Below are 14,070 nucleotides of genomic sequence, written 5' to 3'. Positions count from 1 at the left end.
TTCCACTTCATCTGCCACAAGTGGAACTAACCAGTAGCAAAGCATTTTAATTTTAATTCCAATTCCCATTCCCATTCCAACATATCAGTTCATGGCCTTCCTCATGTGCTAAGATGAGGCCATCCTCGGGTTGGAGGAGCAACTCTTTATATTCCGTCTTGGTAGCCTCCAACCTGATGCCATGAATATCAATTTCCCCTTCTGTTTTTAAAAAACAAAATACCCCCACCCACTCCTCTGTTTCCCACTCTTACCTTTTACCTCTTCTCACCTGCCCATCACCTCCCCTTGCGTCCCCTCTTCTTTCCCTTTCTCCAAGCAGATTACTACTTCTTCAGCCCTTTACCTTTCCCAGCCACCTGGCTTCACCTATCACCTTCCAGCTAACTTCCTTCCCCACCACCCCACTTCCCCACTTCAGTCTGGCGTCTCTCTTCACCACACCCCCCCCCCCACCCTTCCTTCTCAGTCCTGAAGAAGGGGTCTCAGCCTGAAATGTCAACTGTTTATTCATTTCCATTGATGCCTGACATGAGTTCCTCTAGCATTTCGTACGAGTTGCTTTGGATTTCCAGCATCTCCAGACTTTCTCCTGTTCCAGATAATTTAATCAATTGACTTCAAGTTACTCAAATGGTGTGGGAGGAAAGTGTCTTCAGATTATAAGCCCTGTCCTATGTTATTAGTACTCTAGATTGTACAGTAAATAATCTCTTGTATGCTGTTTATGCACTTAATTTACAAAAGACTCTGTTACTACCAACTTGTAAGAAGAAAGGAACAGTTGTTTACAAAATAATAAAAGTAAACAATATTTTTTCCTCCATGTTAGAAGATGGATGATATGTTCCCAATATTAGCCAGTGCAGATTTGGTATGATGACATTGATTTTAGAATTTCATTATGTTTAATGCTCCAAGATAGAGAATGTATTAACCATTCTACGTTCTTTTTCTGCTCAGCATCCTGTGTTGGATGAACCGATAGCAGAAGCAATTTGCATTATCGCAGATATGGATAAGTGGACAGTCCAGGTTGCAAGTAGCCAGAGACGTGTCACGGACAGCAACAAACTAGGGAAAGAAGTACTTGTATCCAGTTTAGTGTCTAACCTACTTCATTCCACTCTACAACTTTATAAACTAAATCTGTCTCCAAACTTTGTAAGTATTCAAGACTGGGAGCGATCTGTTATCTTATTTGAGGTTTATTCAGATATAAAATAAAATATCAAGTCAAACAAAGTATCATTGCTGCTATTGACTACGTTCACATCTAGCTTCCATCATCCTTAAACTCCACAATTGCAGTTGATCACTCATCTCAGTAGAACCACAAGAAGTTAATAAATGTGTAAACCTATTCTAAAGCCTGTTACCAGGAAATGATGTGTATATCTAAAGCAGCAACCAAATCCTATTTTAGAATTGTACTAGGGGACCCAAAAAAAAATTCAAACTGCTTCTGCCTCCAATGTGCCTGTTTATCTTGTGTGATAGTGTAACACTAGTGCACTTTAGGAACGATGATACATGCAGAAAAGAAATAAACCTTTTTTAAAGCAGTGAATGTTGTTTTAATTATTACATCTAAGCAAAGAGGCTAATGATTTTGGCAACAGAATGGCCAAAAGAAGAAACTTAGTCAAAAAGTTTAAGAAGATAGAAAGATGGGACTAAATCTTGTAGGTTAAGAACATGGGCAAATTGAAAGGAGGCTGGAAATGAAGAAATGCCCTTTGCTTTATTTTTGAAGAATGGTCAAATTAATTTCAAAGAAACCAATTATATATGGTACTGTGCAAAAGTCTTGGGGGTTTGTGTGTAATGATAAACCTGATTCTGATATGGGTCTCTATTGTGGATTGTGAGTGGGAAGGGGCCAGGGAGAGGGGAATCATGGTTGGGAAGAGGGGAGGGAGTGTAAAGCACCAGAGAAACATTCTGTAATGATCAATAAAGCAACTGTTTGGAATCAAATGATCTTGCCTGGTGTCTCAGGGCTGGGTGTGTGCACCCCCCCCCCCCAATTCCCCCTCCTATGGCACTCCTTTTCTGCTATCTGTCCCACATCCCTCCAGTGGCGCTCTACCCTCGCTGTTCCCAACATCTTTTGCTCCCGCCATATTTACAAATTCACTCTACATTCCATGTTCGCAACCACAGTACTGTGCAAAAGTCTTAGTATATATATATGTGCCTAACACTTTTACACAGTACTGTACATGTGGATTCTAAAAAGATGTTTGAAATCAGGAATAAGTAAAACTCCACCAGAAGGTATTTGGACTGTTGCTGTGATAGCAAGTCATCATCTGGTCAAATTTGGTGAATGGTTGCTGGTAAAGCCAGGTTTGGTCATGGTTATTGGGATGAAATTGCATATCTGAGGAAAAGAATACATTTTACAAGGCAGTACCAGTGATTAGAGGATAAGTAGGGGCTTGGGGAAATTCATTGCAAATGAGTTAGAGAAATTGATTTGGAACAAATCAGTTTTGTTCTGTAACATTTTTATTGTTCTGTTGTCCCCCAAACAACACTAACCTTTAATTTGGGGCATCTTCACTTCACAACACCAGGAACTAAATAGAAGCTCTTCTCCTTTAACATTCCAGTAATTAGTTCTGGTTGTAGATCTGATTTTCATGCAAAAGACAGCTGCTCCCCTCCTAACACTTACACCAGCTGTTCATAAAGACATTATGTATTTCATTGTGCTAGTCATGAGCAGACTGCCAAGAATCTTCACAACTTGTCTTAAATATTAAAAAGGATTAATATTGAATTAATCTATATTTGTTTATATATAGTGTATAATGCACCTAGAAGATCGCTTGCAGGAGCTATATTTCAAAAGCAAGATGTTGTCGGAATATCTGAAGGGCCAAATGAGAGTTCATGTGAAGGAATTGGGTATGGTTTTGGGGTAAGGAGTTTTAATCTTTCAAGCAGTGAATTATGTATGCCATTATTCCAGCTGTTTTTTTTAAAATTCCACATGAAGAGGAAACTTTTACAGAAAATATGTCATCCACCTATGTTGTAATGCTCTGAGTCACAGTCTCAATAAGGGCATTAATTGATATCAACCAAATTATTTCTGTATTTGTCTGTTGTAACTTCCTTTCCCCTATTTTAGCTGATTTCAAATGTACACACTCACTGGTGGTATCAGTTAAGTTACTTAAACTAGCAAGATCCCAAGGTTATCTGTCATGATTTCTAGTGTCATTTATTTCACCTTTCTTGCTGCAAGTGAAGACCTAGTTTAAATTTAAAGTCTTTTGGGGAATGAGTGACAGAGGGGCACATTACACAAGTATCAAGACTCTGACTTGGAATGATACACCTCAGAAACAGGCACATTGACCTAATTAGGCTAGGCCAACCATTAAGCATCATTTTATACTGTTCACATTTCTAACAAATCTCCCCCTGGTTCTGATATTCAAAACAACAGGAACGTGTAGTGGTGGGAGATCCCAAGGGATCACAGGAAAAATGTATAAATTCCACACAGATGCCACAAGTCAGGTCACTGGGGCAGTGTGGCATCAACAATATGCCACTGTGCTGCAAGTATCTTCCAGGGGTGTTCTTAATTTTCCCTCAACTTTTTTTCTAAATTATTTATTCAGTTCCATGCAAAGGCACATTTTTTAATGCACCTCAATGATTTACTGTAAAATTCCATTTGTATTTGAGTCTTGGTTTCATTTCCTTTGTAACCTTTTCAGCTACAGCTATCATATTTAGCTACAACCTTGTCAGCCATTGACTGTATACTTCACGTTATATAATAATAAATAAAAGTTGAGAGTGTGGATGTGGAAAATCTCCCACCTCCCCTCCACCCTTTAAATTTTACTTTCTGCCGGCGTATTTAGTCTACCACCTAATGGGGGACTGGGAGAGTGTTTGTATATCAAATTGATTAAAGACTGGAGATTCCTTGTAGTAATTTTTTTTAAACCTGAAAACTTTTTGTCATTTATTTTGTTTAACAACCACCAGTTTTAGATAGATAGATAGATAGATACTTTATTCATCCCCATGGGGAAATTCAACTTTTTTCCAATGTCCCATACACTTGTTGTAGCAAAACTAATTACATACAATACTTAACTCAGTAAAAAAAATATGATATGCATCTAAATCACTATCTCAAAAAGCATTAATAGTAGCTTTTAAAAAGTTCTTAAGTCCTGGCGGTAGAATTGTAAAGCCTAATGGCATTGGGGAGTATTGACCTCTTCATCCTGTCTGAGGAGCATTGCATCGATAGTAACCTGTCACTGAAACTGCTTCTCTGTCTCTGGATGGTGCTATGTAGAGGATGTTCAGAGTTATCCATAATTGACCGTAGCCTACTCAGCGCCCTTCGCTCAGCTACCGATGTTAAACCCTCCAGTACTTTGCCCACGACAGAGCCCGCCTTCCTTACCAGCTTATTAAGACGTGGTAATCACTCTGGTTCCCACCCTCTTCCCAAATTACTTTAAACCATCCCCAACAGTGCTTCCTCTTAATGCTTCCTCCCCAACACGCCACCACAAAGAAGAGGGCGCTCTCCACAACTGACCTATAGAACATCTTCAGCATCTCACTACAGACATTGAATGACGCCAACCTTCTTAGGAAGTACAGTCGACTCTGTGCCTTCCTGCACAAGGCATCTGTGTTGGCAGTCCAGTCTAGCTTCTCGTCTAACTGTACTCCCAGATACTTGTAGGTCTTAACCTGCTCCACACATTCTCCATTAATGATCACTGGCTCCATATGAGGCCTAGATCTCCTAAAGTCCACCACCATCTCCTTGGTCTTGGTGATATTGAGACGCAGGTAGTTTGAGTTGCACCATATCACAAAGTCCTGTATCAGTTTCCTATACTCCTCCTCCTGTCCATTCCTGACACACCCCACTATGGCCGTGTCATCAGCGAACTTCTGCACATGGCAGGACTCCGAGTTATATTGGAAGTCTGATGTGTACAGGGTGAACAGGACCGGAGAGAGTACGGTTCCCTGCGGCGCCCCTGTGCTGCTTACCACCGTGTCAGACCTACAGTCTCCCAACCACACATACTGAGGTCTATCTGTCAAGTAGTCCACTATCCAATCCACCATGTGAGAGTCTACTCCCATCTCCGTTAGTTTGTGCCTTAAGATCTTGGGCTGGATGGTGTTAAAGGCACTAGAGAAGTCAAGGAATGTAATCCTCACAGCACAACTGACCCCATCTAGGTGAGAGAGTGATTTGTGCAGCAAATACGTGATAGCATCCTCCACTCCCACCTTCTCCTTATACGCAAACTGAAGAGGATCCTGGGCGTGCCTGGTTTGTGGCCTCAGATTCTGTATTATCAGCCGCTCCATGGTCTTCATCACGTGCGACGTCAAGGCAACAGGTCTGAAGTCATTCAACTCTTTTGGTTGTGGTTTCTTCGGTACCGGGACAATACAGGATGTTTTATTGATTAACAATCAGAAACAATAACTGACAATTTTGTTTACTTATTTTCCTGTAACCCAAGGCTTATTTTATTTCCTCTCAGTGCCATGTTTGACTTAAACAAATGGACCTTTGTATTTATTTCAGCACAGAGTAGGCCCTTCTGGTACTTAAAACCTCACTGCCCCAGCAACTCCGATTTAACCCTAACCTAATCAAGAAACAATTTACAATGACCAATTAACTTACCCAATATGTCTTTGGACTGTGGGAGGAAACTGGAGCCCCCGGGGAAAACCAATGCATTCCATTGTGAGGATGTACAGATATTGCTTACAGAGGACGCTGGAATTGAACTCCTAACTACATTGCCCCAAGCTGTAATAGCGTCACACTCAATGCTGAGGCACCATGGCAGCGTAGCAGTTAGTGCAACTCTATTACAGTACAGTGCATCAGAATTCGGAGTTCAATTTTAGCGTCATCTGTTTAAGAAGTTTGTACATCCTTCCCATGTGTATATAGGTTTCCTCCGGATGCTCCGATTTCCTCCCATAATCCAATGATATATCAGTTGGTAGGCTAATAGGTTATTGTAAATTATCCTGTGATTAGGTTGTTGGGCAAAATGGATAGTTGGGCAGAAGGACCAGTTCGGCGCAGTATCTCTAAATAAAATTAAAGTCAAGATCCAGAAACTTAGCAAGCTTAATTTTGGTTAATGAAGTGCATTGGATAGAGAAAGCTCAGTGTGTTGTTAAGGTAAAGATGTATATGTCTGTGTCAATTTGAACTAGAATAGACTAGAAAGCTATTTTTGCCCCTCTTTAAACAAAAACTTCCAAATGCATAAGGTGAAGGAATACACAAATACTTAATTTGCTTTCTGGAACTCTGAAGTAAAATTACTCATGTTTTCTTCTTTCATAGGATTGAATCCAGTGACCTGCCCTTGCTGGCAGCTGTAGCGAGCACTCATTCTCCATATGTGGCCCAGATATTGCTTTGAATTTCCTGATAGCCAAGTTATGTTAAACATTTGGAAAAGGAAATGACTGCAGAGAATGGAAGACAACACCAAAATATTTACATTTTCCATGCGTGTAATCCTATGTTCTTGTCTTATATGGCAAGGTCCTTGCATCTTAACGGCATGAAAATGCCACAGAAGAATATCACCCTGGTAGAAGGAAAAAGATTGGTACTGAGCAAAACAGTTATTTTTCTCACTGTTAAACTGTTTAAAGCAAGTAGAAAGTTTTGGAAGGGGAGACCAAAAAAAAGAATAGTGAAATATTCTTTTTCAGTGTTTAACCGGTATTTGAACAACTACATTTTTAAACCAAGAGCAAGAAATTTCAGCTTTTTCTTCTGACTTGATCTAAAACTATGATGTTGCATGTATGGAAATTTTTTGACTTCAGGGAAGTCGGACTAACTCCTGTTTTTACTGAACCTGCACATATTTGCGCATTTTTATTTTTTGTACTCTATGGACAGAGTATTTGGAAAGATGTTTTGTATGTTTACTTTTACAAAAACCCTCTTAAGAATAAACTTTAAAAAAAAGTCTGTTTTAATGTTTTAAGTATATTGATGTAACTGACAAGAATTGAACAGTGCTAATTATTGCCTTTAATTCGAGGAATTGTTATCTGTGATTGCTTTCGCTTCACCTTTCTAAAATTTAAGCATTGATGCAACAATTTGGATAAAATCATATAGGAAAGATCAGTCAAAAATTCAATACATTCATTCATTTGTATCAGTAACAGACCTTCAGTCAGGAATCTGACCAAAACTTATTTGAAAATGCTTTGTAATGGAGAGGGAAAATCAGTTCAATGCTGTACTACCTCAGTTAATTCTGCATCAAGGGATGTAACATGCTCTCATTTCTCTGCTACCAAATGCTAGTTTAGCTGGATTTTATTTATAATTTGGCTGCCAATGTTATGCATGTTATTCAGCTCATGGTGCTAAGTGATGCAGTAAAGTACCAAATTCAGGCACTGGCACCACATGTGGGTAGAGCTCATGAGAAGAAACTAAAAGTGGAAGAAGAAATGTAAATTTTAGCTAATTAACTGGTGAGAATAGGCATCTTCAACATGTGGTTCTGGTTCTGGATGGTTTAATGCATTCCTAGTTGATCATGTGAATAAAATAAAGTGAAAAGACAATCGTATTTTCATGTCCATACTGAATTCTGTACATGATCCTAACTACATTAATTTTTGCAGTATTTTTCAACGTTTTTACAATGGGGTAATCTCTCTAAGACTTTTTTCATATCCTCAGAACCCAGTGCCAACCAGGCCGAGGATGGATTGGGAATGTTGGGTAAGGATATCATTTAGCAATCCAGTTTGACCATCACTATAACAACTAAAATCTTTCAGGTGTGAAGTAGTATGAGGGTGAAATGCAGACAATAAACCAAAGTAAATAAAATATTTTAAAATAGCCATCCACTCTGGGGAAAAGTAGTTAAATATTTAGTAATATTTTCCATTGGAACTCCTGGTGTTTGTACTGATGTCAAAATTGTATCTATGTGATGCTGCAAGAGTTATTTATGTTTTATTTTATTTTCCCTGTCTTCAGTATTCATAGAAAAGTATTCCAGAGAGTGGAAGATTAGTTTTTACAGCAGCACTAGCAGAAGCTAGGATTGCAGACACCATTTACTGTTCTGGTCAAGATATAGCATGGAGAAAAAGGAAATATAAATCTTAGCCGGACAAAGGATTGAGAGGGCAATTTAAAATGAGAGTGCCTTTTGAACCCATCACAGTGATGTTAAAGTACAAAATAAAGTATCTTTGATATCGCTTGGACTTTATTCTGCATAAGATTCTGAGCTATGAATTGATTTTGTTAATATAATCACAGCCTTAATCGGAGGAAATTTCCATCAAGGCATGGGCTAACAATAATAAAAACGTATTTGGTTGAGGTAGTAATGGGCGTGACGCAAGGTACAATTTAAAAAGATGAGTTTACTTTAATAAGGGATACTTGGATTGCTTGGGAGAAATCCTGTTAATTTCTCATCCTCTATTGTAGTTAAAGGCAGTGGGTTTGTACAAAGCTTTTCTTTCATGCATTATGGTTTTAAAGTCTTAAGGGAGATTTTGTGTAATTTTTCAAAATAACTATTACAAAGTAATTTCTAAATTGCAACATGAATGCTGATTTAAGAGCAAGATATTATTGTATTTAATATTTTGTCAATTGTAATTGTCTTTTACAGTATTTTTAATTTATTTGACTCAAATGGAAGTTGTCTAAACTGCACAAAACATCCAGGACATCCTGTAAATATTCTTCTTTCAGTGTGCACTATGTATTAACCATTTGTTACTTTTGGAGAATTCTGTGCAATAAATACATGAGAAAAAATTAAGGTTGGGCATTTGGCCTACAGTTTGTTTTAACACAAGTAGTTCCCTCACAAGTTAATGCCAACTATTTGAGAATTCATTGAGGAAATGTAATTTACTATTCGGATCATTACACATCACTCTTGAGATTGTGTTTTCAATTTACTAGCAATATTTTGGGATGAACTTTCATGGAAGTTCCTTAAAACTCCTTCATGAGGTTGAAACTTAATTAAATTTGATGTGGGTTTCATTGAACTTGCTGACATTTTGTTTATTGTATATAACAAAAAGAAGAATGTTTTGAGAGGACCTGCTATAATAAATTGGGCTTGATAAAACGAGTGAGTTCCACCTTATTAAGTTGGACATTCAGCCTTGGCTTGGCAAGCTAGCAAATCGTACATATTCATGTAAGAGCTGATCGACACTCTTAAAATAGCAAATGCTGGAAGGTTCATTGTTGTGATTCATTAACTGTGCCTGGCTCCACATAATGCTGCTAACGTGTTGAGTAGTTCCAGAATTTTTAGCTTTCCCCCAGATTTCCAACAGCTCCATTTTCTCCCAACTAACTCCACTCTGCATTGTTGTGACATGCATTTAAGTAAAATGGATAGAAGCCTTCCTGGCTTGATGAATCTGGTATGAGTCAAAAGTCTTGTCATTCTTTCAATCCTCGATACATTTTTTTCCATTTCATTTTCAAAATCTGGATGAATCAGGCAAAGCCAACATTGCCCATTCCCGTCAGCACTTGTAGACAGCGGTGAGCTGCTTTCTTGAACTAAAGCAGCCCTTGGGTACTCCCACAGTTCTGTTTGGGTGGATGTGCCAGGATTTCATTCCAATGATAAAGAAAGACTGACAATGTATTTTCAGAGGAGGATGAAGCGCATCTTGCCATAACTAGTTTGTCAGGTTTTAATACATACTTTCAGTTCCTGTGGCCATTTTTGGATAACTTTTTCTTATTTTATTTTGCTTTAAATATAAACATTTGAATGTATTTTGCTATTTTCTTCCATCAAGGGGAAGCTCCCAAAATGAAAATCTAAATATTTTTAACTCAAAGTTGAGTATTTCCAATAGCAATATGATTTTCTTTATTATATTCACTTATTTCCAACCATGTACATCTACCATTTTGGAATGTGACCTGTAATATTTTTCCCTTCATCTTCAAATAAAGAATGCACAAGTAGAATTTACTATAGACTGCTACCAAGTCAAGCAAACATTATTTATGCATAAATTTTGTCAAGATTATCAGGAAGTATTTCAACTGTAGATGTCCTCACAGCTGACTTTCAGTATTCCAGAATGCCGGATTTGGCATGGGTCAGCAGCAGTGTACAAGAATGTTGTGGTTAATTACAACAGCCACACTTGCCATTACTTTTGAGATCATCCCACTGTGTTTAGTTTGTCTGACTTTAGAGGAGCAGTGACTTTAATTTTTGTTATTCATTTGTAAAACAGACAATGCAGGTTTCCTATGTTTGTGTTCTCTTTCTCAACAAGATTTTATGGAAAATGTAGAAGAGATCAAATGCTAGTTTTTTTTAGTGCAACTTACGGCTCCCTTGTTTAATTTTGTGAGCTCTCTTAAAGTAAGAATTTTTTTGCTCCCTATACAAAGTCTGAAGTGGTACACCCCAATACAAATTCTCTATTGCACCCCAGATAATGTGAAGTTTAGTCAGTCCTGAAAAGGTAGCAGGAGAACAAATTAAAATAGCCCATGGCTCAAAAGGCAAATAAAAGTGTCCTTGTTACTTGCTACTGGGATTGTTTGCATCTTTCTCCTTAATTCTCTTGGCTCTAACCTTGAGCATGTTGACTCTTGTCAAGATCTAGTTACAGTTCACTAATATTTTGAACATATGAGCCTTTATTGTGGATAATTATAGTCTCTTTTGCCATGGGAAAGTATCTAAGGCAGGACTTAAAACTGTCTCCGTGGAAATTCTATTCTCCATAGAAGCACTATTTCCAACATTGGCCTGTAACATGATTTTTAAGATGTTTATTTGTTTACAAAATGTTATCTGCAGTGATTTTAAAATGCATTTTAATTTTACAACAATCAATTAACATTGGTAGCAGAGATACAAGAAACATACTAAAATTATTTAGCCCTAATAAAACATCTGGAATGTTGGTTAATTGGTTTTATACTTTCAAAACATTGTTATTGGGGGGGGGGGGGGGAGGAAAAGACAGACATTCAGACATACTTTATTGATCCCGAGGGAAACTGGGTTTCGTCGCACCAAACAAGAATAGTTTAGAAATATGTGTAAAAGGACTTTATGGTTGACTTTAGAGCTTGGAATAAGCATACAGGACATGCTGACTACTGTGGATATCAACTCTTAGGGGGGAAAAAAATGAGACTATCAGGATAATTAGAATAATGGAAGATTTAGACCCGTGCAATCTTCTTGTCATGGATAACATATTAAATCACAAAATGCTATGCTTAAAGATTAAAGAACAGGAAAATAGAACATGAACGAGCACTTTCTTCTAAAGAAACTAGTAGGGTGAAAAGGGTATGGAAAGATCACCCATAGAGGAAATAGGAAAGAAGCTTTCAATAATCTCCTCCCTGCAGGTAGAGTGAATCTTGTGTACCAATTGAAATTTGTTCAAGGTAAATTTATTATCAAAGTACATATGCAACCCTGATGATAATTTTTATGGGCATATTCAATAAATCCATAATAGAATAATAACTATAATAGAATCTATGAAAGACTGCACCAACTAGGCATTCAACTAGTGTGCAAAAAGAAAGAAATAATAATAAATAAGCAATAAATATTGTGAACATGAGATAAAGAGTCCTTGAAAGTGAATCCATGTTGGTGATGGGGCAAGTGGAGTTATCCCCTTTGGATCAAGAGCATGATGGCTGAAGTCTATTAACTGTTCTTGAACCTAGTGATGCGAGTTCTGAGGCTCCTGTACCACCTTCCTGATAGCGGCAGCAAAAAGAGAGCATTAATTGGGTAGTGGGGTCCCTGATGATGGATGCTGCTTTCCTGCAACAATGCTCTGTGTAAATGTGCTCAATGGTGGGGAGGACTTTATCCATGATGGAATTGGTTGTATCCATTAATTTATGTAGGATTTTCCGTTCAAGGGCATTGGTGTTTCCTTATTAGGCTGTGATGCAGCCAGTCAATATTCCACCACACAAAGAAGCAACACTCACAAAATGCTGGAGGAACTCAACAGGCCAGGCAGCACTTATGGAAGAAAGTAAGAAGTCAATGTTTCAGGCCAAGACCCTTCATTAGAACCTGATTTTAGATTGCTACTATAGCTTTGTGCCTTCTCTAAAAATGTTCTGAAGAAGGTTCTTAGCCTGAAATGTCAACTGTTTACTCTTTTCTATAGATGCTGCCAGGCTTGCTGAGTTCCTCCAGCATTTTGTGTGCAATGCTCTGGATTTCCAGCATCTGCAGATTTCCTTCTGTTTATGATACATTTATAAAGGCTGTCAGATTTTTAAATGCTTTGTCAAATTTTTGCAAACTCTTGAGGAATTAGAGGCACTGCTGTGTTGGGCTATGCTTTGCTGCCCCTGCATTTGATGCAGATCCTTTCTGTTGTGCCTTGACCAGTTGAAGCACACAAAGGAAATCAGCTGTATCCTGAAGCAAAGACAGCTACTCCATAGTTTAAGGCAAGTACTAGCCTTGTACTTGCCCAGGAATGTCCCATTTATCAGGAAAATCCAACAGAAGCGGGGTATTCAGTTGCTGCAAACAGAATGAGTCACCCCAACACAAGGGGAAAGTGTCAAAGTTGCATGTAGACCTGTATATTTCTCACTCTGCTTTACCTTACAGACTCACAGAGAAACCCGTAACAAAAACATTTAATGGCCAATATAACTTGAGGCTAAGCACAACTCCAACAACAGATTTAAGTTACCTGACAACACCAAATCTAAGGTGGTGCTGTATCAGCACATTGGAGGGGATTGAAAATCTGGCTGAGTGATGCCACAAAAACAATCTCCCACTAAAGGTCAGTAAGACCAAGGAGTTGATTTTACCTTCAGGAGGAGAGAACTGAAGGTAACTGAGCCAGTCCTCATCAGGGAGTCAGAGACAGAGAGGGTCAGCAACTTTAAAGTCCTTGATACTACCTTTTCAGAAGACCTGTCCTAGGCCAAGCACTTAAATGTGATTATGAAGAAAGCATAGCAACACCTCTACTTCCTTAGAAGTTTGCAAAGATATGGCATGACATTTAAAATTTTGACAGGCTTGTGTAAATGTGTGGTTAGGAGTACATTGACTGGCTGCAATATGGCTTAATATGGAAATACCAAAGCCCTTGAACAGAAAGTCCTACATAAAGTAGTGGATGAGGCCCATTTCACCATGGGTAAAGCCCTCCCCACTATTGAGCACATCTACACTGTCACTGGAAAATGGCATCCATCATCAGGGACCCCCCACCACTTAGTCCATGCTTTCTTTTTCCTGCTGTCATCAGGAAGAAGGTACAGGAGCCTCAGGACTCACACCTCCAGGTTCAGTAACAGTTTTTATCCCTCAACTATCAGGCTCTGGAACCAAAGTGGATAACTTCACTTGCCCCATTACTGAACCACTCACATTACCCATAGTTGAAGGTTCAAGGTTCATTTTATTGTCAAAGTATGCATGTACAATACAACCCTGATATTTGTCTTCTCCAGATAGCCATGAAGTACACATGAAAAAGTAAAAGAAACAAAACTTGCAGACCTCAGAATCTCCCACTCCCTCCTGGCAGGAAAAACAATAACAGCTAATCTCCACCCCCCCCCCCCCCCACATACAGAGAAAGAACAGCGGCAATAACAATCCTTGACCTCCTCTGCAGAAATAAAAACAGTGATAATAGTCTGCTCCACCATTTCATCACGGCCGACCCAATTTTCCTCTCATCCACAGTCTCCTAGCTTTCTCCCTGCCCCATCCCTTCATGTCCTGACCATTCAAGAATCTACCAACCTCTGCCTTGGCCTCCACAACTGCATGTGGTGAAAAAATTCCACAGATTCACCACCCTCTGGCTAAAGAAAATTCTCATCTCTGTTCTAAAAGGACAGCCTCTATTCTGAGGCTGTGTCCTCTGGACTCTCCCAACATAGGAAGAGTCCAGAGTCCTCCCCACATCCACTCTTTTAAGGCCTTTCTCCATTTGATAGGTTTCAGTAAG

At 38.7% G+C, this 14,070-nt stretch overlaps 1 protein-coding gene across 3 annotated transcripts in view; it reads left to right on the top strand.

Moving 5' to 3' along the window:
* fnip1 (folliculin interacting protein 1) overlaps nucleotides 1-8,864 on the top strand; it is a 98,821-nt gene extending 89,957 nt beyond the window's left edge. For all 3 annotated transcript variants that reach the window (XM_073067178.1, XM_073067176.1, XM_073067177.1), the window contains 3 exons: nucleotides 964-1,164; nucleotides 2,814-2,929; nucleotides 6,386-8,864. In XM_073067178.1, the coding sequence (XP_072923279.1) occupies nucleotides 964-1,164; nucleotides 2,814-2,929; nucleotides 6,386-6,464 (396 nt within the window). In that variant the 3' untranslated portion in view covers nucleotides 6,465-8,864. The remainder of the gene's footprint in view (nucleotides 1-963; nucleotides 1,165-2,813; nucleotides 2,930-6,385) is intronic.
* The last annotated feature ends 5,206 nt before the right edge of the window (nucleotides 8,865-14,070 follow it).

Source organism: Hemitrygon akajei, chromosome 15 (assembly GCF_048418815.1).
Source record: "Hemitrygon akajei chromosome 15, sHemAka1.3, whole genome shotgun sequence".
Taxonomy (NCBI): Eukaryota; Metazoa; Chordata; class Chondrichthyes; order Myliobatiformes; family Dasyatidae; genus Hemitrygon; species Hemitrygon akajei.
The sequence above is the reverse complement of the archived record's forward strand: the minus strand, read 5'-3'. Positions and strand labels throughout refer to the sequence as shown.